A 22,546-nucleotide genomic window follows, 5' to 3' on the forward strand; every position below is an offset into this window, starting at 1 on the left:
CCTGCGCATCACCCCCGGCACGGCCTCCACGCACCCCATCTGCGCACCTCGTCGCTACCAGCCGGGCCGAGCTGAGCCGCGCAGCGCCTTCCCCCTCGGCTGCGGGACCGCGGCCCCGTCTCCTGGCCTGAGCGTTTCCCCCCTTGGGCTCCGCGCTGCCGAACCGAGCGCCCCTCTCCCCGTGCCCGCCGCCTCCTCGCGCAGCCGCCGGGGTCCCCCCCGCTGCGCCCCAACGCGGCCCGGCCGGGCACCCTCCTCCTGCCCGGCACCCCCTGCCCACGCTCCTGGTGACTGACGGGGGAGAAATAAAACGAGGCCCCATCTGCCCGCCTCGCACCAGGTGCTGGCGCGCAGGACCCCCCGCACTGCTGGGCACGCGCGTGGGGGCGCGGAGCTGGGGCTGGCCCTGGTCTGGCGAGGGATTATCGGAGCGGAGGAGGAAACRAGGCGGGTGAAGCTCGGGCAGGTATTTACACAGCGTCTGTTGGTGCGTTTGTCCCTCCAGCCTCTCTGGGCCAGCCATCCTTTGCTCGGCTTAATTTTTTATGACTTTTGCTCTATTTCTACATCGCCACAAATAAAAATGGTTTAAAACCTGCCAGAATCGGATTCGGGCTGCTGTGATTTTTGCTGGCGAGTGAGTCAGGTCTTTGGAGCCCGTTGGGCTGCTTTCTGCTGCCAGAGGAGCCAGGAAAGGCAGCAGGAGGAGGTTAGCTGAAGAAGTCACCACAGATGCTCAACAAGCCGATCCAAAGGCACTGGGCTCTGTTACAAGTTTGGGAATAGCAGCAGCTGTGAATGAGTTACGGAAGGAAATGCCAGGGAGTTTGAGCTCTGTCCGGAAAGGCTAGAGGACATCCTGCTGGAGAGCACCGATATCCCCATCGCAGCCTGCTCTTGCCTTTCAGTCGTCTTTTTTATCTCATCAGAGGGGAAATGGTTTAAATTTGCTCCCATTTTATGCTCTTGCCAGGTTCTGCTGGGGTAGAAATTGATATGAATGAAGCAAGCAGGATATTTTTTCCCTTTAAATCCTGCTTTCTATCCCTGGCAGCTGCCAGCGCTTTCTCTGTTCATGTAAAAACACCCACGGGTTTCTCCGGTAGTGTCTGTAACTTCTCTGTGGTGAGAGAGACAGATGGAGTGGAAAGCRATGCGCTCCCCTCTACCTTCAGAAACGGACCAAATCGGCAACAGGCATCACTTCATTCCCCGAGCTGTGGGGTGGCTTCTGCTGCTTCCTCCTGTTGACGAAATGTGGCTGCGGAGGGATGGTCTAGCCCCGTGCTGCAGCAAGTCAGGCTGAGCTCTTCTTCAGTGCCTTTCGGAAGGGCCAAACTCACTCARTAAAAGTTTCTTTTGGCTCTGGGAGTGAAAGCTCCTTGTGACACTTCAGCCAAATGCCTTCCTGTTTCCTCTCGTTCAACGCTACTGAATGTGCGGTGATGTGCTGGGACGTAGGTTTTGCCCACGGTTTCATTTTAGGGTCAGTAGATAGCTTGGCTTTGAGGTGTACCAGCACATACCCTGTTTCATGATTAAAAAAAGCCCCCTCCTAAGGGAGCAGCTCCCATGCTGTTCCCTCTGCCATCCCATTTTTGGAGGTCATTACCATGCCCCACAGGGAATCTGAGGCACAAGAAGTAACACGGGCACCTTTCCTTGAACATTTTCRAGGCCTGCCCCCCAAAACACATTTACCAGATGGAGAGTAAGGTGAACAGCTTTCTGTTAGGCCACTGGAGGTGCAAATGTTAGTGCTGCAATTCCTACCAGTTTCAGCCAAGCTCACGCACGCCAAGGAACAGAGATGCAGAAAATAGCTCTTGCTTTAAGAGTTCTTCTGGTTGATGTTGGGAATTGTTGTGACATTTTACTGTTGTGCCTCTAGGGATCACAAGCCTTATCCATAGTCATCTGCACCCTCCAGCCACAAAAATACCTTGCTGAGGCTGGACACGTYGTTTTTTCCAGGGCCAGCTGTGCTCGTGACCCATCCATGCTGCCGCTGCTTAGATCCAAAATGCCACTTTGTTCTCTGCAGCCCCAAAGCCTGGCTGCTGCTCAGTGCTGGAGCTCCTCCGCGGGTGTGCATTGGCAGGCTCCTCTTGGCTTCGGCCTGGCGATGCTGATGTGGTTCGCCTCCGTTGGAGGCGTCTTCCCAACCCTCCCTGCCAGCATCTTTCTGTGCTGGATGAGAAGAAGTGCTGTATCTATCCTTGTTCACAGAGGTGGCCTGGGGCTAGGCCGTCCTCTTTGCTAGGAGATCGGAGGAGATGGAGGGTGTCCTTACAAGGGGCCAGAGAGCATCTGCTTAATGGTGGTGTGATCTCAGGATTAGACATGGAGGCAGGCAGATGCTTCTGGGATGCTGAAGGATGCAGGGTCAGGGGAAAAGCTGCAGTTTGTGTTGGTCCCAGGGCTGGTTGGTCATGGTCGTAAATTGTACCCCAAGGAAAACACATGAGGGAAGGCTAGTTTAAGGGCCCAGCTGGCTCCGGAGGTGAGAGGCCAGGAGCTCCCCACACACCAGCCCTATACTGATACCCTCCTCCTGAAATCAATCCTGAGGTCCAGGGAGAAGAGCTAAACCTCAGACTTTTAGGGATGACTAATGTAAGAGTGTAAAAAAGCAGTGCTGCAGCCTGGCCATTTTTCTCCCTCTCCTCAAACAGGAGGCTTTTCCATTGCACTTCACAGTTATGCTCACACACACACACACACACACACACACAGAGTTGTGCTTTGCATTAGAAGAAAAACACCTTTATCTTTCCAGGATGATAACGCAGACAGTCCGGAGACAGTGACAACTTGTTCTGGCGTTTGCTCTGCTAAGAACAAGGGCAGGCAAAAATGCCTCGAATATGGAAAGGGCACACCGGGGCAGCCATCCCTGCGGCATTTGCCGAATGGTGGCTGTTTGAGGGTATCTATCACTGGCACATCACATGGCAGCTGGAATCCAGCCAGATCCCTGCACTTCTTTTTTTTTTTTTCCCCTCACCTCTGCTCTTGCAAAAATTAATGCCCATTCAAAGTCCAGCGTGTCTCCCCCTCTCTTCCCTCTCCCCTGCAAATTCACTGGTGACAAGGAGTGGCTTGGCCAGTGCTGCCACCGGCCAGCGTGGACTGCTTGGAAGAGATTAGCAATAGCCACTTCCCCAGCGGGCAGGGTTCCTGCCCGCGCTTTTGCATTAGTCAGAGCATTGTTTCTCGTGCTGCAGCACCAGCCTTTTCTGGGAAGGTTTCGTCTTTGCCGGGAGAGGCACGAGTTCAGCGTGAGAGGAGGAGCAACGCATTGATTGCCTTTACTCGGCAGCCTAGGAGTAAGCATCTCCCCCTGTTCCTACATCCCGGTCTGGGAACCCTTCTCGTCTGTCAGACAGAAGCAGGACCCCTGTATTTGGCAGGGTTGGGGGGCAATTAAGGCTCTCGTATCGTGGGTAACGTTTCCCAAGTGCAGTGGGCCAATGGTGGTCTCCCAAGGAGCCAGGCCATGGGTGCTGGCATTGGTGGCACGGACTAGAGCTGAGTATTCGGAGAAGAAGGGGAAGGGCAGGAGCTGAGCACGTGGCATAGGGCCGGGGAGGATGAGGACAAGGTGACAAGGACGAGCTGTGAGGAAGGGGACTAACTCCCAGCGCTTTGAGGGGAGACAGGGGTGTTTTCAGTTACCTGATCTGGGAACGCCTCGTCTTCCTCTCCGGCAGGCATCGCTCAGAGATGCACCGCTATCAAGTACCACTTCTCCCAGCCAATACGCTTGCGCAACGTCCCCTTCAACCTGACGAAGGCGATCCAGCAAGATGAATGGCATCTACTCCGTAAGTGTTCGGCGCGGCCTGCTCCTCCCCAGGGAGGTCGCTGCCACGCGCTCCCCATTTCACATGAGAAAGGCAGCAATGGGACACTAGTTTGCAGAGGAAGGGGCTGAGGAAGCAGGGTCCCACYGGGGCCCAGCCATCAGCCATTTTCACCCTCATTTCTATTTGTAAGCCACAGTCATTCCAGGAAAGCGCGAATACCACACGCAATAAATTTTAAGCTTGTTGCATGTAAGCTTGCTTCTCTTAGCCACCTTTCACAGGCACATCACCTTTCCCCTCACCTCCCCAAGGGTCTGCAGATGCTGAGTCAAAGACCTGTGCTTTGTTGTCTCTGGAAAACATCCAGTAGCAGATGTTTCAGAAGCTGACGTCAGAAACCACATACTAAATGATGGCAGAACCTGTCTGCAAGGAAACTCCCCAGCATTTAGAAAGTAGAGCAAGAATATTTCTGCCCATCCAAGTTACTTTAAATGTAACTCTAGAAGGAAATAGAGAACAAACAGAAAATACCACTGTGCGTCTGCATAAATCCATGCTGCACCCGCATCCTGAATGCTATGTATGGCTGAAGCTTCATATAATATTGGGAAGTTTATAGCACAACTAGAAAACAGTCTAGCTGTTTTGGTCCTGGAAAGGATCACCACCTACTTAAAGGTACTTGCAGGTCTGAAATTACTCCTGCTGTGGGTCTGCCCAGCCCGGGCCAGCTGAGCTTGTGGCTCTTGCCAGGTATCACTCCCCTTCTTCCTGCAATGGAAGGCATGACCGTTGTACTGCCTGCTCTTTATTTCTTGTTTTCGGTGGAAACAGACTTAAGAAGAATCACAGCCGGTTTCCTGGGCATGGCTGCGGCAGTTCTTCTCTGTGGGTGTATCGTAGCAGCAGTCAGCTTCTTTTGGGAAGAAAGCCTCACCCAGCACGTTGCAGGCCTTCTGTTCCTGATGACAGGTAACCCGTCGCTCTGGCATGCTAATTACGGACGAAGGCTTCCCCAGGTTCCCCTTGGGCGGGCAGCGTAGGATGCCAGTAAGCAGAGCACACCTTTCCTTCTGAACTCCAGTTATTGCCCCTTGCATGAAATGAGTCGCTTACTCAGACAAGTGCAACATCCAATAATTAGAAACAAAAACCTGTGAAAAAAATTTATAAGCCTCATGCAACAGCAGGAGAGGACTGCAGGGCTAAAGCAACCCCCCACCCCTTTACATATTAAGCGATCTCTTTGTTCTCTACGCTGGAAAGGGTCCCTTGCTGCAGTTTTCAGTCCTTGGTGTTTGACTATATGATTCCTTTAATAATAGGAAATAGAGGAGGGGGATACGTTTAAAAAAGCACTAGTTACAAAATTCAAGGTTAGTTAGGGAGGGAGAGAGGGAGAAGAGGTAAAAATCCCCCCAAAAGAAACCAGCAGATGTTTGAAGCATTCAAACTCACGAGGATGAGCGTAACACTTTCTCTTGTGCCAGAGGAAATATTTTGATTTGAGCAGCTATAAAGCACAGCATAGCTTTTTTTTTTTTTTTTTAATAAATTTGGAAGGCACTGGCCCAAGGAAAGGCTCATTGTGCATGGCTAATTTAGCTGCCTAATGAAAAACATAGCCTAGCGAAAAACGCTTAATGAAAAGCAACCCAACRGAAAGCCTAGGCTGGGAGAAGGGTGCCTACAGACAGCTGGAGAGCGATTTAGCATGAACGGTTCTCGGCAGAGGTATGTTGGGGGGGGGCTGGCGAGGGCCGTGCACAGAGGTAGATTACCTGCACAATAACCTTCAGATCAGATTACACAAAGCACATGCAAAACAATTTTTCCTGGCTCCTCTGAGGCGAACAGCAGGCACTGCTCCCACGGAGGGGATTCTGCGTCACAACCCTAGCTTCCTTGGCGCTATCTTGACATGTGGATCAGATCTGATCGCAGATGGAGGCTTTAGCTACCTTGCTCTGTTTGTAAGGGCAGGACAGACAGACATGACTGAAGTCATGGAAGAGATTTTTATTCTTAAAAGTAGCAACCAGGAAGTTCACAAGATGCAATTCGCAGCCACAGAGCTAGGGCTCGGTCTTGCATAATTGGGTAATATACTAAAACTTTGTGTGCTTCCCAAGATAACTTAGATCAACAAAACTGGGTGCAAGTTATTTGATTAGTAAAGGCTTAACATTTGTTTTGTTATTCACCCTATGCTACATCTCAAAATACCAATGTGATTGTTTCACTTACAGGAATATTTTGCACTATATCTCTGTGCACTTATGCAGCCAGCATATCATACGATCTAAACCGTCTCCCCAAATTCATCTATAGTCTTCCTGATGATGTAGAACATGGATACAGCTGGTCTATATTTTGTGCTTGGTGCAGTTTGGGATTTACAGTGGCAGCTGGGTGTCTTTGCACAGCTTACCCGTTTGTCAGCAGAAGCAAGATTATGCAGCTGAAGTCCGCCAGAGATTCCTCCGTATGACCGCCCACCCATCGCCAGCACGGCTCAGTGGTGGCTGAACAGTATTTTTCAGGACTTACTAAAAGAAACAGAAGTGAAAACTGAATTCAGGATTCCAAGCACAAAAACTTGATTCTTCAAAATCTGACTGTCGTGTTTTGCCAGTCCAACAAACCGCTCTCCCATGCTGCCCAGCAGACAGATGGGAAAAGGAGACAGCTCAAGACAGAATCGGCTGTTTCAGTTCAATATGCTACATGCGTGTAAAGGAAGATATCTGCACTAGATGGCTAAAGGGGAGGAAAGTCATTGCAAGAATTTAGGGCTATTTCTATTTTTGAAGTGTCTGTACATAAGGAAACCAAGGAAAAGTCACTGCTGCCAAATGAATACTAGTCAGAGTTGTCCCCCCTTCCCCAGGGCATGCATAATGTTTTAATTCAGCACCTTTTGCACTTGACTTTAAAAGGAGGATTTTGGTGTGTCCCCTGCCGCTGCCCCAACAGACCCTTCTCTTTAAAAATCAGTGTGTGCCTGTGCCTTTTTGTGTGTGTATCTGGAGCGAGTGTTTGCTGTAACAATACTCCAGCTTGACTCCCTTTTGTACCTGAAGCTCCTGTATAATTTAAGTAACCAAGATTTCCATTCTGAGCACTTGAGCTGCACTGTGAGAAAGATTAAGTGACTCCTACCCATTCCTGGAAGGCCTCTTGGATATGAGAACATTAGCCTCTTTGTTAAGCTACGAGATCTGTAGTAAAATACCTGCCTCTGTCAAAAGCATCTGTGTCGACTGCAATTTCATGACTTGGAACTGGGCTCTTCTGCAAAGCAGAGAAAGTTCATAAACCAGGAGGTTGATAGCCTGGATAGTGCTTATGTCAGTGAGAGTTGCGCGACAGCGTGGCATGCTAAGGCTAGAGCCCCAGGGAGCACGTCCTCCCTGGGCCAAGGAGCTACCCATGAAAACAGAAGGATGGAGGTGCTAGAAGGGCTGGGGGGCGGGGGGAGGAACAGTGGACAACACTTTGCATTTTCCATTGCTTAACTGAAGTGACATGCAAGTTAACGGATCACAGCTCAAGCCAATCCATCRGACAGCACTCAAACTGACAGTGCCAGCCCCCAGTTAGGAAACTCCAGTGCCATGTTGATGCGTCTGTCATAACTCATCCAAACCCACCATCCTCTGCCACCACCTAACCCACTTTGTCTCAAAGCACACCATCCACGCATTCATTGCCAAAGCRGAGCTTCACATCTACTGAGCACAGGGACAGAGCTTGGCCGGACCCCCAGAAGGTCCGGGAAGCCAAGCCTGCATTGCAGAGGAGCAGACCAGACACTGCTGAAGCAGCAGGGCGATTGGAGAAGTCATTTCGGCAATAAAGTGTCATGGTACAAGACAAACACAGGAATGGTGAGGGAGAAGTTCAGATACAGACTGTTGTAAGCAAAGGATTGGGAAAAGAAGGGAGAAGTGAGAGAAAGGAAGGTTGATTGAAGGGATGGGAGAGGAAGGAAGGGGAGATGAGAGGCAAGGGTGGTGGAACAGAAGTATCACGGCTTAATGCAATAAACGTCAATTAAATGAAAGCAGAAAAAAAAAAATCAGTGGCAACTTAGGCAAAGAAACACAATCATACAAAGTGGATAGAGACCCAACAGATCAATTAATTGATCTGGGAGCAGTCAAGAGACCAGGAAACAGCAGCAGGATAAATCAAAGCTAAGCACAGCTTTGGGGCTAGTCTTCCCTATGTTTTTGCACTTTGCTCTACCACTGAACACAGAGCAGTGTTTCTCAGCAGTTAGGTCCTGTTAGTCAGCTCTTACCTGTTTACACAGCCTGTCTTCTGTAGTAACCAGCTTGAGGCAGAAAGACTCTCTCCAGATGCATTTATACTATTTGATGGGTCTTGATCCTTATTGGATAAGCTGAGTGCTAGATCATTAAACAGTAATCTAATATAACAACAAAAAGGTTTAAAAAAAAAAAAATTGATTCCACCTTGGGTGAAGAGGAAAAAAAATGCATGGGTGACACTAAACTGGGGAGGTGGCTAACACAATGAGTGGCAGAACTTCAGTCCCGAGGGGCCTCAGGCAACTTGAGAACTGGGTCAACAGGAACCTTGTGACATTCAAGGGGGAGACATGGAGCTCTGCGCCTGGGGTGGGATAACCCAGTGCATCGGGCCAGACTGGGAGAGCTGTGCTGAGCTGCAGCCCTGCTGAGAAGGGTTTGGGATTATAGCAGACATTGGGCCAACTATAAGGCAACGGTGTACCCCCATCACAGATAAGGCAAACCCCATCCTGGGCTGCATTAGGAGCCACAGGGCCAGGGGGATTATTTCTGTTCATCACTAGTGAGACCCCACCTGGACTGTGTCCAGTGTTGGATCCTCCAGTTCAGTGGGGATGTAGCTAAACCTGGAAAGGGGCTGGCAGAGGCTACCAAGGCAGTCAAGGGCCCTGGAGCACAGCACCAGTGAGGGAAGGGAGCTGGGTTGCCTGGTGAAAAGGAGACTGAGGGGGAAATCTAAGGGGAGCCTACAACAACTTGAGTTATAACAGAGCCAAACTCTTGCAGTGTTAGACAATGTAACAAAGGACAACAGCCAAAAATTGTAGCTTGGGAGGTTCATACATCAAAAAAACTTCTCCCCTAGGAAGGTGGTCCAGCCCTGGGACATGTACCCAGACAGGTGGGAAACTCCATCCTTGAAGGTTTTCAAAACTGGTCTGGACAAAGCCCCAGCTGATGTGACCTAGCCCTGGCAATGGTCTTGCTCCAACAGGGAGGCTGTGGAGGCCTCCAGAGGCCTCTTCCCATGAACACAATGATAGTATTGGTAAGACACCTCATCATTGTATAAAGGTGGAGGGGCTCCACAAGCAGTTCTCAGCAACAGTAAGTTTTATTTTCCAGAAGCACAGTTAGGCTGAAGGTTAAAGTCTCTTTCCTTACTCAGCCAAAGCACCTTTTCAGGATCAGGAAAAAAATACCCCAAAACAAACAAACACCCAATCCACAAAACCCCCACACCCCCACTGGCACTGTTAAACATGTTCTCTGCACTAATCATGGCAGAGGAACACGATGCATGATTCCATCCCAGCTTGCCAAGCTGCAAATGCTTGTCCAAAATATCATCTGAAAGCAATTTGCAATAACTCTCTATAGAAATTCTTCAGTGTTGGCTGAGCAGCTGTGGGAAAGCCTTGAGTTAAGACTGTGTCCCCCCAAATATCTTTTGTATATAGTAAAAGAATTTCTAAGATCAATCTCTCTTCAAGAGTTTTTCCATATGTCTCTTTGCAGGCAGAAGTCACCTTTCAGCTGTTCATCCATCCTGAAAGTTTTCCCCATCTTCCATGTTGTGCTCTTAGAGTAACATCATCAAGTAAGGCAAAGCATTACTGGCAGTAGAAATATGTCTCTTCAGACTTAAACTGAAGCATAAAGGGCCTGTTAGAAACATGCTATAGCTGCAAAGAAGTGATATAGAAAATAGTTTATTTTCCACTCCAATAGATCTGAATAGTGACATTTCAAATGAAAACTAGCTTTAAAAATAATAAAAGACTGCAGTGCACACAGAGCAGAGCAGACACCCAGCTCAAGAAGAGCTAGAGACATCTTCAGACAAGAATGGCTTCTTAAAAAAATATTGCTAAAGGTGAAAATACATTTAATATTACCAAATCTGTTTTTCTTACTGCTGCAAACAAAATCCTTCTTTGTCAGGAGGAGTTTCTTTGGGAATGAGAAGTTTTGCTTGAACAAGGATTTGAGGACTCTACCTCATTACAGTATTTTACAACAGAGCATTCAAAACACTAGCAGGTACTTTCTACCTCTCCCAGATACTGAGGAGAGGAAAAAACAATACCTATCACACCCAAATCAAATAAGGTGAGCTAACAAATAGCATGGGCTTCAGATTAGCAGGGTTCCACTGGTTCACCACCATGCTGCTTTCAAGTGTATCAAGACTCAAGTTCACTCAGGCACAGCACAAGAAAGCTACTGTTTCCCAGCAGTAGAGATCTTCTTGTATTTGTATATGAAAGCATCTGTCTTTCCCAGGCTAACCCCATAGATGCCATCTGGCACCAGAGACCCAAAACGCATCTGTCCGCTGCTAAGAAAGGATTCTTCAACACCATTCACCACGGAGGAAGAATTCCCATCAATATTCAAGGCTTTCACAGCAGTGGTTTCATTTGCACCATCAGAAACAGCTTTAGGAGACCCATCATTTTCAACACGCTTCATAACGCCGTCCATGTGCTTACGGAGATCTTGACTGAGCAGCAATACAATAGTCCCTCCAACACGAAGTACCCTGGCAATTGCAGGAAAATAAAGGTTAGGTGTTCATCCCCCGGCATTCATTCATCTGTGCAGAACTCAACATTACTGATACTTCAGATGTCACTGACATCCAATAAAACATCTAAGCATGTTAAGGGTCACAGCTCAAAGTAAGCTAAGTTTCCAAATGGTATTTAAATTACCTATCTTTGTAACTCTTCCTAAATGGGAGAGCTGGGCCCTTTACTGACTCCTAAACATTTCTGACCTCAAGAGTTCTTTCCATTTGGCTAGCAGGGAAGATGGATACAGTTTTTAATCTTAATTCCTCCAAGAATTAAGGACGGTATCACCTTCAAAACCCCTTTTTTGGGGCTCATTAAGAGAAGCAAGACCTGAGCCTGCATCAATTTGCAAAGGACCAGTTTCCCATTAAAGCAAGAGGAAGAGCTTTTCAAGTGTGTAAGGCAATTCAGAAGCTGACCTTTCCCTCTGGAAATTGTAAAAGGCCTGCCTTTTGAGTGTTCCACTCATAACTGAAGTCTTTCAAACTCAGGAAACTGAGGTAAATTAACCATTGTTTGCAATCTATTTATTTCTTAGTACGTGAGGAAACATTACACTCGACTTTGAAAGAGGAAAAGAGACCACATGGGCTCTGTTCACAGCAAGCGGATGGAAAAAGTATTATTGTTGGGGCTCTCGAGATAACTGTCCCTGCCTCATTTCCACCTTCCCAAGGAAATATTTTGCTTAGGACAACCCAACAAATAAAGTGAGACCAGAAGGTAAGAATGTCAAACAAGGCCAAAGGGAGGGATGGTCAGYGTAAGCTGACCTAAGATTGCCCTGATGCTCTGTGGAGCTACCCCACCTTCTTCACCATCTTCCCACCACATCCCTGGTACTGGGTGAGTCAGATCAATACCCAGCTGAAGACTAATCTTGCAGAAAGAGCTTGCTTTCAGCCAAGAAATGCAGGGGGGCAGGTGGTTGGAACTGCTTGTTAAAAGCAACCCACTATTGGCTTGGCTTAACTCTGCCACAAAATGACAGGGCGAGATATGCAAAGAGGCATTTAAAAAGAAAACCAGGTGGCTAGTTGGATATTCCAGTACACTGACAGAGGGGAACATGCATATCACCATTTGCTGGTCTGAAATCTTTCCTGCTGAGGCAGGCCAGTAAAAAACTTGGTTGTGAACTCAGAATGAAAGCCTATGATTTAATACAAGCAGACATCAACTGAAAAAGGATTATTGTTTAATTTACCTAGCCATACTTCAAGTTTGGCTAGGTTATCCTCTCCTCTTTCTCAAAATCTGCTCTTCCCTCTTTTACCTTTCTGTCACCATCATGATTTGTAAAGAATGCTTGTGAGCGTGGCTCAGGCAACATGCCCACCCCCAGCAGCCTGCGCTGCCACCAGCACTTCCACAGCTTGCAAGACAAGCCACAAGAGCTTTTAAGGGACAAATAAAAAGTCTCAGACTTTCATAGCCCTCACAGGATCAGGTTACAGAGCCAGAGAGTGTTTAGAATAGAGCAAACTTGAAGCTGACTGAATGCTCAGGATTGCAAACCATCATTACATTTACACCACACCCCAAGCATGTCAAACACCACACATACCTCTCCATCTCCTGGAGAATATCCGGTAGGAACAGTATGTCTTTTGTGATCTTGAACTTCTTCCCAAACGGAATATCCGAAATCACAGTATCGAAGCTTTCTGAAGGCAATGGCAATGCTGTAGAATAAAGGCAGGTCTTTACATCTGACTATCTGAAAAATGAACAGGAGCTACACTGTCATTCACCTTATAAAACCATCTGCCAGCTCTTCCAAAGGTTATGCACCCAGATTCATAGCTCCTTCTGAGACTCTATTTACCCACACAAACAGCACTATGAAGCCAATCCCACACACTACCAACCCAATGCAGACTGGGTAATGACAATGGCGTGAGAGCATGGTTTAGCTCACAAATTCTGTTACTGGTGATACATTTGCCCCATCAGTAAGACTCTCCAAAATGGGATGTTTCCAAACTAATTGCTGCGTCTCAACAGGCAGTAAATCTTTACAAGCAACATGTGGGAGAAGAGTTAAGCTCGCAAGCACTTTACATAGCGCAGATGTTCAAATGCACGCATATTAATGGCAAGGAGCCAAATGTTAAATCTGCCTCCCCCCAGGAATAGTTAGTTTTCTCTTCCTGACTTATGTGAGAAGGACAGATATGTTGGTGGGTCCAGTCTGGCAGCCAACTGGCTGGGGAGCAGCTCTGCAGAAGAGGACCTGTGAACTGCTGGTGAACAAGAAGTCAACCATGACCCAGCAGAGCACCCTTGCTGTGACAAAGGCCAACCACATACTGGGCTGTGCTGGCCAGAGTGTAGCTGGCAGGTTGAAGGAAGAGACTGCAGGTTCCCCATCCCTGGGGAAACTCAAAACTGAGCAACCTGACCTGGCTTTGGGGTTAGCCCTGCTCTGAACAGAAAAGCTGGACTAAAAACCTCTAGAGGTCTCCCCTACCTAAACCCTGCTGCGATTCCATGCCAGCCTTTCCAGAATGGCTAGAGGTGTTTCTTGAATCATCCTTGGATCAGCACTTACAGTAAAACATTTTATCTACAAGTGGAAGGACAAGTTACCTACAGTCCTTCACAAAACATGCAGAAACAACAGCTTCTGACTTGTGCCCAAGACACCAGCTATAGTTATTCAGCATAAGGAAAGCCTGACATCAGAGTACCTCCTGGAAGTCAAGCTTCATCAGGGCTTTATAGCTGATTGTTCTAATAAGAAATAAATATTGCAAGGAAAGAGATATGTTTATACTCCATCCATCTGTGCACAGGGAAGAACAGCTAGCTTCTGTCTGTCATGAATTTCACATAAAACTAATTCAGATTCAGGCTCTGAGGTCCAGAACAAGGTCATAAAATGATTACCTTCTTCCCAGACTAGTTCATGAACTGAGAGCAAACTGATTCCCTCTTCCAAGAAAAAGCCACCATCATTTAAAGTACACCCACTGCAAAACAGTAATAATTCAACACTACGCTTTATGAGCCCCTGCTGTTATTCATTTGGTAAAATTAAGTTACAAGCCACACTATGTACAGATTTGCCTTTGCTGTGTTCCCATAATATACAAAAACTCTTATATGGCAAGTACTCTGTGGTTGCGAATTGCCCATTAAGATACAAAATTACTGCCCGTGTCTGAAAATTATTATTTTTATTGTCTTCTAGCTGAGTTTATTCTTGCCAAAGTTCAGAGGGGGAGAGAACAAGCAAGTATCCAGTCACTAACATTACAGAGGGTAACCTCTCAGCTCTTTGTTGAAAGTTAGCTCTAGYACAGATCATCAAGAATAAGCACACTACCTGCACAACCCCAGAACCACAGGAGACTTTAAACATGCCTCACTTTGAGCATTTACAGACGTACCTTTCACAGAAGCTTTAAGTAACTCAATCTTATCCATCAGGCCTGCAGTCCTAATATTCACATATGCACCCTCTAATTGTGAATCACTTATATCAGTACCCCAGTAACAGGCTTCCTGTTCAGAGAAAAAGGGAAGAGTCATTTCGTTGACAAACGGGTATATTTATTTTACAAACCCTCCACAGAACTGTTTTGTTTCACAGCTCTTTTAGGACAAACCCCTTGCTGGGAGACCCATTACTATTACACAAGAGCAATACATAGACCAAGAGGATGGAGGAAGGGGGGAAATTTGTGACATCTCCACTTCCTTCATGTTCTCTGCTGCTCAAGAGAGTAGCAGTTTAGAGAAACACAGGGGCTATGTCCTAACGGCAGGATCCCAGCCACTTATGGATAGCTGCACTGCCTCTAATGCCAACAACTCATTGTACTCTCCCATTGACGCTTCCATTCCCACAGTAAGCCCAGGCATTTTAAAAGAAGGCCCATGGCTGACTCAAACCCTGCACACATACAGGGCTCCCAGCACCCTTCCGCACAAGCGTGTAGGACTGTTTTACATTCTTGTGGAGGAAATGTCAGTACTAAAACATTTTGAACAACTGCCTAGAAAGACCCATTTGGTTCCAATTTTCCAGTAAGAACATGGACTTCAGTATAACTGTGGTACAGATTTTTCCTGATGCAACTACAAGCAGTCTTGCAAGGGTCCCACTTATTGCGACTGTCATACTTACAGGCCACTCTTTTGCAGCTTCCAGCAGTATTGTTCCTAACCCGCACATGGGATCCAGCACAAAGGCACCAGCCTACAAAAATAAAAGGGTTTATTGCATCCCAAGCAGGATGACAAGACTCCTCTCCCAATGCAAAGCCTACTCTGATGTGCTCATCACCTATAAATTACTGCTGAACCCAACGTGGTTAACAATGATCACTGCTTTACCACACCAAAATTGCTTGTAAGACAGTATAGCAAAAAGCTTGAATAACTTCATTAGAAACAATACATCAAATGCATCCAGTCTTGATGTGACACTTAAGAAAAAAAATGACTGGAGTGCAGACAGATATTGGTATCAAATTAATCTGTGGGAAAGATCACTCTTGTTCTCCTTGGGGGGGGGGGGGGGGGGGGGGACCCCAAACAAGTTTTAAAGTATGGACAGTGAAAAAAAGATGTGCAATTTAGATGTGTCAGTACAGGAAGGAACAGCCTGACTGAGAAGAACCTGGGGTTACAGCAGACATCAAGCTGAACACGAGCAGACATTGTGCTCTCGTCACAAATCTGGCAAACTCTGCCCTAGGCTACATTAGGAGCAACATGACCAGCAGAGCCAAGGGAGCTCTGGTTGGGTACAAGGTAAAACTGCTTCCCTGGAAGGGTAGCACAGCCCTGGGATAAGGCAGACAGGTGGAGGTTCTCCATCCTTGGAAGTTCTCCAGACTCAGTTAGGCAAAGTCATGGTTCCTCTGATCTACCATTTTGGCAACAGTCCCACTCCAAGGGGGAGGTAGGACTAGAGATCTCCAGAGATCCCTTTGAACCAACGCTATGTCCCCTATAATCTGTCTTTAGTATATATTGTTTTTCCCTAATATTCCTCTTTGTTTTTGAAACTCAGCACCAATACTACGACTTGGATCAGAGCATAGGTATTAAAACCATAATACTTCTTCAGTCTCGCAGCTTCAGCCCTGACTGGCAGCAGTACTCCTTCATTTGGGTCTCCACACCTTTGCCATGAACATTCACTTACACTGATTTCAGCCAGAGATGCCATGGCCCATGCAATCGTTGATCGCAGTCCTGCTGTTTGGATATACTCCCTGTTGGCTAATGGAAGCCTGCAGACAGTAAAAGCAACATGAGATGATGGTACAACCAAGCCAGAAAAGCCCATATAACATGAAAGACCAATGGAAGTGGACTTCAGATCTGCAAACAGAAAGACAGTCTGCTTTCATCTACGAACTCACTGCAAAGTCTGCTCTGCATGCTCAGGAAAGCTCCGGACAGACCACACAACTGTCCAATGAATATTAACCCAGACAATAAATATTCATGGTGGACAATAGGATCATTTAGAAATTATGCTAGTTCTGGTACTGCCAAAACAAATCTGGTGATGAAAACGCCTACCTGAAAAGAGGAATCCCCACAACAGAGTGAATGTCATTCAGATGTACAAAGATCTGAAAGACAGAAAACAAACGAACACACCAACATTAGAATCTCCCAACTGGAGATGACGTAAATTTAGCTCCTTTAAACCAGACTCAGAGGATGTTTCTATGAATGTCTGATCCTAGCTTAACAACAAAAATACGTGCTTTAGAAATTATGATTAACTGGAAGAAATCACACAGTATAAGAATTGAAATCTTTAAGGGAACCAATTTTTTATAATGTCAAAAGGATACCTTTAACTGTAAAACCTTTAACTGTAAAACCATTTACTCTAAGCAGGAGAAGATAGTTCACTGTATACACTGGCACCAGGAAGAAAGTTCATCAAAAATTGCTGATTATTATTCATCTCCCTCCCCTCTCCCCTTCCTCTCCCCCCTCCCCTTCAAACTAGTGCCTTTAACAAGCATTTCAGATGGAAGGCAGAGGTGGGTAGTACTTCCAGAAATACAGAGAGCTTCAAGAGTTTGTCCTATGGCTTGTGCCATAGAGAGCATCCCAAAAAGAGAAGGCTCTGAGCTCTCCAACAGGTGTTGCATGACTGCAATCACTTCCCAAGAAGCCCAAAGGAAAACATGCTACTTTTGAAGAGTTCCAGTCCTCAGCACTTGAAACAGTTTCAGAGCAAAAATCTGACCGAGCAAGGAGCAAACCCTTCATTCCTGTTTCAACAAAGCCTTATTCGATGCACAGTCTGGTAAAAACAGAACCAGTGGATGAACTGGGAGCTTTCATGGAAGGCCTCAGGCCTCCCAGCATCAATGCTGACAGCAGCTTCTGTATGCCAAGTGCAGGGAAGCAGAAAGCTTGTCAAGAGCAACGAGTCCTTCCCAAGGTCCCAGGCAGTTTGCACCATGGAGGGTGTCTTAAGCTAGCTGCTTGCAAGAGACAGGGTCTAGGAAGATGCATAAGGTTGCAACCTCTTCCCTAAACTGAGTTCTCAAGTACAGAGTTACTCAAGAAAAGGACCTTGCTGCTTTCTCTTCCCTTACAGAGGCTGAACCAGCTGCCCAGTGGCTCAGGTGAACTCCATCTTTAACAGAGTCAGCCAGAGTCCAAAAGTTTGTAAGGGTGCAGGCTTCTGAGCTGTCCCCTGGGCAGATCCTTCCCCTGACAGTACAGGCCCATGCTGGCCTTTATGGTATTTACGCTGGGAGCTTAGGTGGACCGGAAGGCCTGAGCATACTGGTTGGTGAAGAGCTTTGCTCCTYGCTACCAGATGCTCTCTGGTGAAATGCAGTGGCAGAGAGATAAACAGGGAGAGTCCACAGTGTGGTGTGCAAAGGAAGCGGAAAACAAAACACAAGAGATGCCGGGCAAATCTGGAAGCAGCAAAAGACCATCTGGCAGACAAACAGTGCTACCTCTAGATCTGGATTCCGCAAATCAGCCCTCCATCCAAACTGCTTCATGAGTGCTATGCCAACTGCTCTTCCAATCTCCTGTGAGAAGAAAGAATAATAATGGGCAATAAAAATAACACAATTAAGAAAACTACAGCTAAGGGGAGAAAGACATCCCTTTAGTCCTTATATAACATACAAAAACCCCAACAACACAGCTTTGATTGTACAGTCCTTGTAAATACCTGGGAAGAGAAACAGTCTCTCTTTAATCACTACAGAACTGTTCATATAAAGGCCTGAAGAGACGCAAGAGGATAGGACAAGAGAGACACAGAGTAAACACACTGCAGGACAAAATGACTATTACTCACCTGGAATGCGGGAGACTGAAGTTCAAGTCCTGCTAAAGTTACAACAAACACCTATAATCATCATCTTCATGTCACACACACACACACACACACACTTTCTCATGGCTGTACCTAAAGGCAAACTTATCAGCGCACAACCACAACTTACAAAAAAGTTGTTTTTTTAGACTAAGTTCAAACTCACACTACCAACTTAAATAAGCATTTGTGTTGGCATGCTCATGGCATCCCATCTTCCCAAGGCACTAACTTTACCAGGGGTGGAGGGAAAGAAACGCCAGTTAAACCACTTATCTTCAAGAAAGAGAAATGTAAATAAACTGCAGCTACATTGCTTTTTTATTTTATCACAGTGGAAATACAGTATAGACCATAAAAGTGCTGGTGAGAAGAGGCCTCTGGAGGTCTCCATAGCACTGCTCTCTGAGGGTGGCTGGAGCTCCGTCTAGCAGAGTCCRGACACCCCAGTGACCAAGACCCACCCCTGGGTACATGTCCCAGGGCTGCACCACCCTTCTGGGGAATGAGTTCTTCCCAACACCCAACCTGTACTTCCCAAGCTGCAATTTGTCTTTGCCCCTTATTACACTGTCTGCCACAAATGAGAGGAGTTTGGCTCTGCTGTCTTTGAAACACTCTTCGGGTAGGTGTAAGGCGCTAGCGGATTGCTCCTTAGACTGCACCAGCTTTCACAAGCCCATCTACTTCAGCCTCTTACTTCTGTCTACCTCTCCTCAATAAAAGGCACTGAGATGGAAAACATTCAGGGTAACATCGTACCTCAAAATGAACACCACTGCTTGTATTTCTATTTGCTGAAGGTAAAGCAGGTTATGTTCTTTTTGAGAAAAGACACAAGAAGGTTAGATCAGTTTGCTATTCCAGAACATATAGCACAATTTAAATTGCAAATAAACCACACATTTCCTTCCACCTTTACCAATTTGTTTTAAAACACAGATAATTTAACATACCTGTGAAGTAAATATTTTGGCAATTGCTCCACTACAGCGACAAGAAACTCTGAAACTGAAGCTATGCTCCTCATTATCAATGGCTTTCTCTTCGCTACTTTTGGAAGTGTCTTCTAGAGAAGTCTTGCTTTCAGCTTGAAAGTCCTGATCACTCATTCCCTCTGTTACCACACAGCTCTCTTCTGCTCCTGCTTGACATTCCTCAGAATGAATCTCTGTCTTCTGTCTTTTAGTTACAAGATTCACCTCTTCTTCTGATTTTCTCTTGAGAGGCAAGGGGTTTTCTTGAAAGACATGGTCTTTTTCCCCCTTGTGTCCATGAAGATTTTTCCAAATAGAGATAATATCAAGCCAGTATCTCGGTTCCTCAATGACAAGGCTTTTAATTTCATGCAATGCTTTCCCTGCAAGAAAAGGAGCTTTCTGATTAAATAGTTCAATCTCAACATTTGATTTTCCTACATATTAATAACAGATGTTAACAGAGACTGTGTTTAGACTTCATTAACGTTTGAACCCAGGGACTGCAGCAGCACACATCACAAATGCAGCTGAGCTCTCAACACTCATGTACCCCATCAACCGAAATGTACGTGTCAGTCCGATTGCAGGCTCCGCAGAATCAAGACTAAGTTTTGCAAGGTTGGAATGCAGATTTGTAGAAATTCAGCTGCACTAGAAGACCAGACCACTTCTAGAGTCATTCCCAGAGACTGAGAACTGGCCCACCATGTCATCCCCCCCAGAAAACATTTGGTCCAGGATTAGAGGCCTGGGACACTTTCCAGGATTGAAAGACAGACATGAACACAAATCACTTAGGTTTCCTGTATAAACGAATACATTTGTGGCTTTTATTCTGAGCTGAATCTATCCACGCTACTGATCAACCTGCCTTCAATCCTGCAAAGTCCCTCACGCATGCCCAAGCTTACACCTATGGTTAGTCCTGTCGACTTAGCTATGATAAAAGGGAAGATAACCCAAGGAATACAGAAGCTAATTCAAGAAACCTTGAAGGTGGTCAAGGAAAAAGGTTTAGATGTCCCTATTTCTCATTTTATGTTTTAGAGCCATGGATAAACTGGATCCTCGAAGTTACAGGCCATCTGTAGCCTCCCACATAAAACACCATCAGCACACTGATATCCATCCCTCTTCTTGAGGCTTTAACTCCAACACTGAGACAGGATGTTACCTGAAGCGCTCAGATTTACAAGAAGTTTGTGTCCCAAACAGTTATGTGACACAGGATACATGTTTAGGTCTGCTTGGCCTCAGAGAAAGTGTAACACGCCTGAGGGGTCCAGAACTGCATTTGAGTTTCAGAAAGTTTTTCAGGTGGGGATAGGGTTATACACACACATATACAAATAGCACCAGCAGAACATGAGCTAATACAATTAGCTATTTAAAAACAGTTTTCTTTAAGCCATTTTCAGCACAAAAACACATGTGGGAGTCTCTGAATGAAAGATATGTCAGAATTAATTATTCTCTATTAGAACTACAGCAGTTGAAATCCATCGAAAATTAATTTTGCCCACAGGATTTTATCTAGGGCTCCCAGTGGGCATCTCGGGTGCAGAAGGCTGAGGTGACCGGAGGGGAAAGGCGAACGCAATACCTTTATTTCTAGAGACAGGGAGCGGGGCGTGTTTCTTAAGCAGCAGAAATAACCGCTCTCCGGACTTCAGTTTCTTCAGGTCGCTCAGCTCCGCATCAGTGGTGAAGAACACCTTTCCCGAAACGTAGTCCACCTTCGGGAAAAAAAGGAGGATAAACAAACAAACGGGAAAGCGTTTTGCCACGAGCCGCTTAAGCGGCTCAGCAGCGCCACCGCACGCTGCTGCGTATCTGCGCACGCAGCACACAGGTGCGCACCCCCTTCCCCTCTCAGGCGGGGCTGAGGCGACTCGCCCCCCCACACGGCCGCCGAGCGCCCCCTCACCTCCGTAGCGCCGAGCCGCGCCCGCACCTCCCGCGCCACGAAGGGCTCCAGGCCGCGGCCCGCCGTGCAGAAATACCGCCCGGCCCCCGCCATCGCCGCCCGCCGCCATTTCGCACCGCCCCCCCGCGCTGCGGCCCGCCCCCTGCCGCCATTTCGCACCGCCCCGCTCCACCCGCGCTGCGGCCCGCCCCCCGCCGCCATTTCGCACCGCCCCCTCGGTCTAGCGGCGGCGTGGCCGTGTGAAGGGTGCTGGCTGTGAGGGGCGGCCCAGGGAGGGGAGGCGCGGGGTCTTGCAGCCTGTGAGGGAGCTGCAAGATGCACCCATACTTCTTAGTTCCTACCCCTTTCCCTGGAGTGATGCTCACCCGGCCACTGCTGCTCGGGGTCCTGAGCTTGGAGGTTTCGTTCTGGTGGCAGTGCGGGGGGGGGTTGTTGTTACGGCGAGTTGGCAGCATCTGGAGCCCTTTGCCAGGACGAATATGATGCTCGTGTTGCTGGTTTCTTCCTTGCTCTAAGGACCCATTTGGGGTCATTTTTGTGTGCTTACTAATACACTTCTACGCCTTTCTCTCCCGAGGTCTCTGCTATTGTACCGGGTCTGAGTCACCGGGCTGGGCCACGCCATGTCATTGTGGTAGAGCCATAACTGTCTCATTCTGCATGGAATAACTGCCTGTTACAGCAGCCTGTGTGAAACCATGGTTGTACTGCGTAAAGGTAGAACAAATTAGCCATAKAAGACACTTGGTAAATTAGAGAAACTGCTGTCACAGCTAACCCATAGCAGCCGCTACTGAACCAAGCTCTTCTGGCAGGCGGCGTATCTCGGCCCCTCGGGCTTGCCGCAGAGTTTCTGTTGTCGACAGCTTCTTGCTCAGAGAGTGGCAGGGCTCTACAGAAAAGTAAAAAACAATAAGCTAAATACCTGCTGTAGTTACATAAGCAGAAACATTACTACTTAAGAGTCATAAGATTACAGCAGATGATAGGCAAATCTAATACGTCCACAGGCTATTAACAATAATACCATAATACAAATCATGGCTCCTCTGGATACGACACCCACTTGTGGAATATACCCTCCTTTTGAGGGATCTTAATCTTTATATACCCTGTTTAGTTAATCTTACACACTCCTGATTCTTTTGTGATATGTATCTTTGCAGAAGCGTAATTTGTTTCCAACTGTTACAAAAGAAGATAATCATTATCTCAACTAATAGTAATGGCATACTAAGCAAAACAATGATAAGATGTAAAAACACGTGTAATGTGTTCTGTGTTCTGGGGCTATACTACAGTCTGTCCTGCCAGGAGTTACTTGAAACAGTTCAAATTTCTTCAGCTACGGAGGCCAATTCCCCTTGGTTACAATTGATGTCAATTCTGTTTCACTGAATTATACTGTTATATGCATTTATTATATGTAAATATAAACATACTATATCAACATATATACATAATATACATGGTTCTTATGTCATTACAGTTTCTCTTGATTCTGAAACATAAATGAAATAAGGGAAATCTACCCCCCCATGTTTATCATAGATGTAAACATTTTTAATTGGAAGCAGGGTACTCATTTACAGAGTTCTCTTTTACCAATTTAATAAACTGTTAACATCTTGYGTGAGAGAG

General features: G+C 46.8%; 2 protein-coding genes across 4 annotated transcripts; one reads left to right on the forward strand and one right to left on the reverse strand.

Annotated features, from left to right (window-relative positions):
- Window positions 1-3,107: 3,107 nt before the first annotated feature.
- On the forward strand, window positions 3,108-7,270 carry TMEM178A (transmembrane protein 178A). Of its 2 annotated transcripts, XM_026080791.1 has the most exons (4): window positions 3,108-3,329; window positions 3,714-3,827; window positions 4,647-4,784; window positions 6,062-7,270. In XM_026080791.1, exons 3-4 carry the CDS (start codon window positions 4,679-4,681, stop codon window positions 6,301-6,303), a joined length of 348 nt encoding a protein of 115 aa, XP_025936576.1. In that variant the 5' UTR covers window positions 3,108-3,329; window positions 3,714-3,827; window positions 4,647-4,678; the 3' UTR covers window positions 6,304-7,270. The 2 variants fall into 2 exon arrangements, with proteins under 2 accessions (XP_025936576.1, XP_025936575.1); XM_026080790.1 differs by lacking the exons at window positions 3,108-3,329; window positions 3,714-3,827 and having other exon boundaries at window positions 3,855-4,784.
- Window positions 7,271-9,788: 2,518 nt separating this feature from the next.
- On the reverse strand, window positions 9,789-21,725 carry THUMPD2 (THUMP domain containing 2). 2 transcript variants are annotated; one of them, XM_026080788.1, is made up of 10 exons: window positions 21,271-21,725; window positions 20,582-20,714; window positions 18,955-19,358; window positions 17,628-17,705; window positions 16,216-16,268; window positions 15,833-15,920; window positions 14,807-14,878; window positions 14,067-14,181; window positions 12,239-12,356; window positions 9,789-10,637 (listed from the first exon to the last, which is right to left on the reverse strand). In XM_026080788.1, exons 1-10 carry the CDS (start codon window positions 21,436-21,438, stop codon window positions 10,316-10,318), a joined length of 1,551 nt encoding a protein of 516 aa, XP_025936573.1. In that variant the 5' UTR covers window positions 21,439-21,725; the 3' UTR covers window positions 9,789-10,315. The 2 variants fall into 2 exon arrangements, with proteins under 2 accessions (XP_025936573.1, XP_025936572.1); XM_026080787.1 differs by having other exon boundaries at window positions 17,625-17,705; window positions 21,271-21,378.
- Window positions 21,726-22,546: the final 821 nt, after the last annotated feature.

This window comes from Apteryx rowi, unplaced genomic scaffold (genome assembly GCF_003343035.1).
Source record: "Apteryx rowi isolate R43461 unplaced genomic scaffold, aptRow1 scaffold_53, whole genome shotgun sequence".
Lineage (NCBI taxonomy): Eukaryota > Metazoa > Chordata > Aves > Apterygiformes > Apterygidae > Apteryx > Apteryx rowi.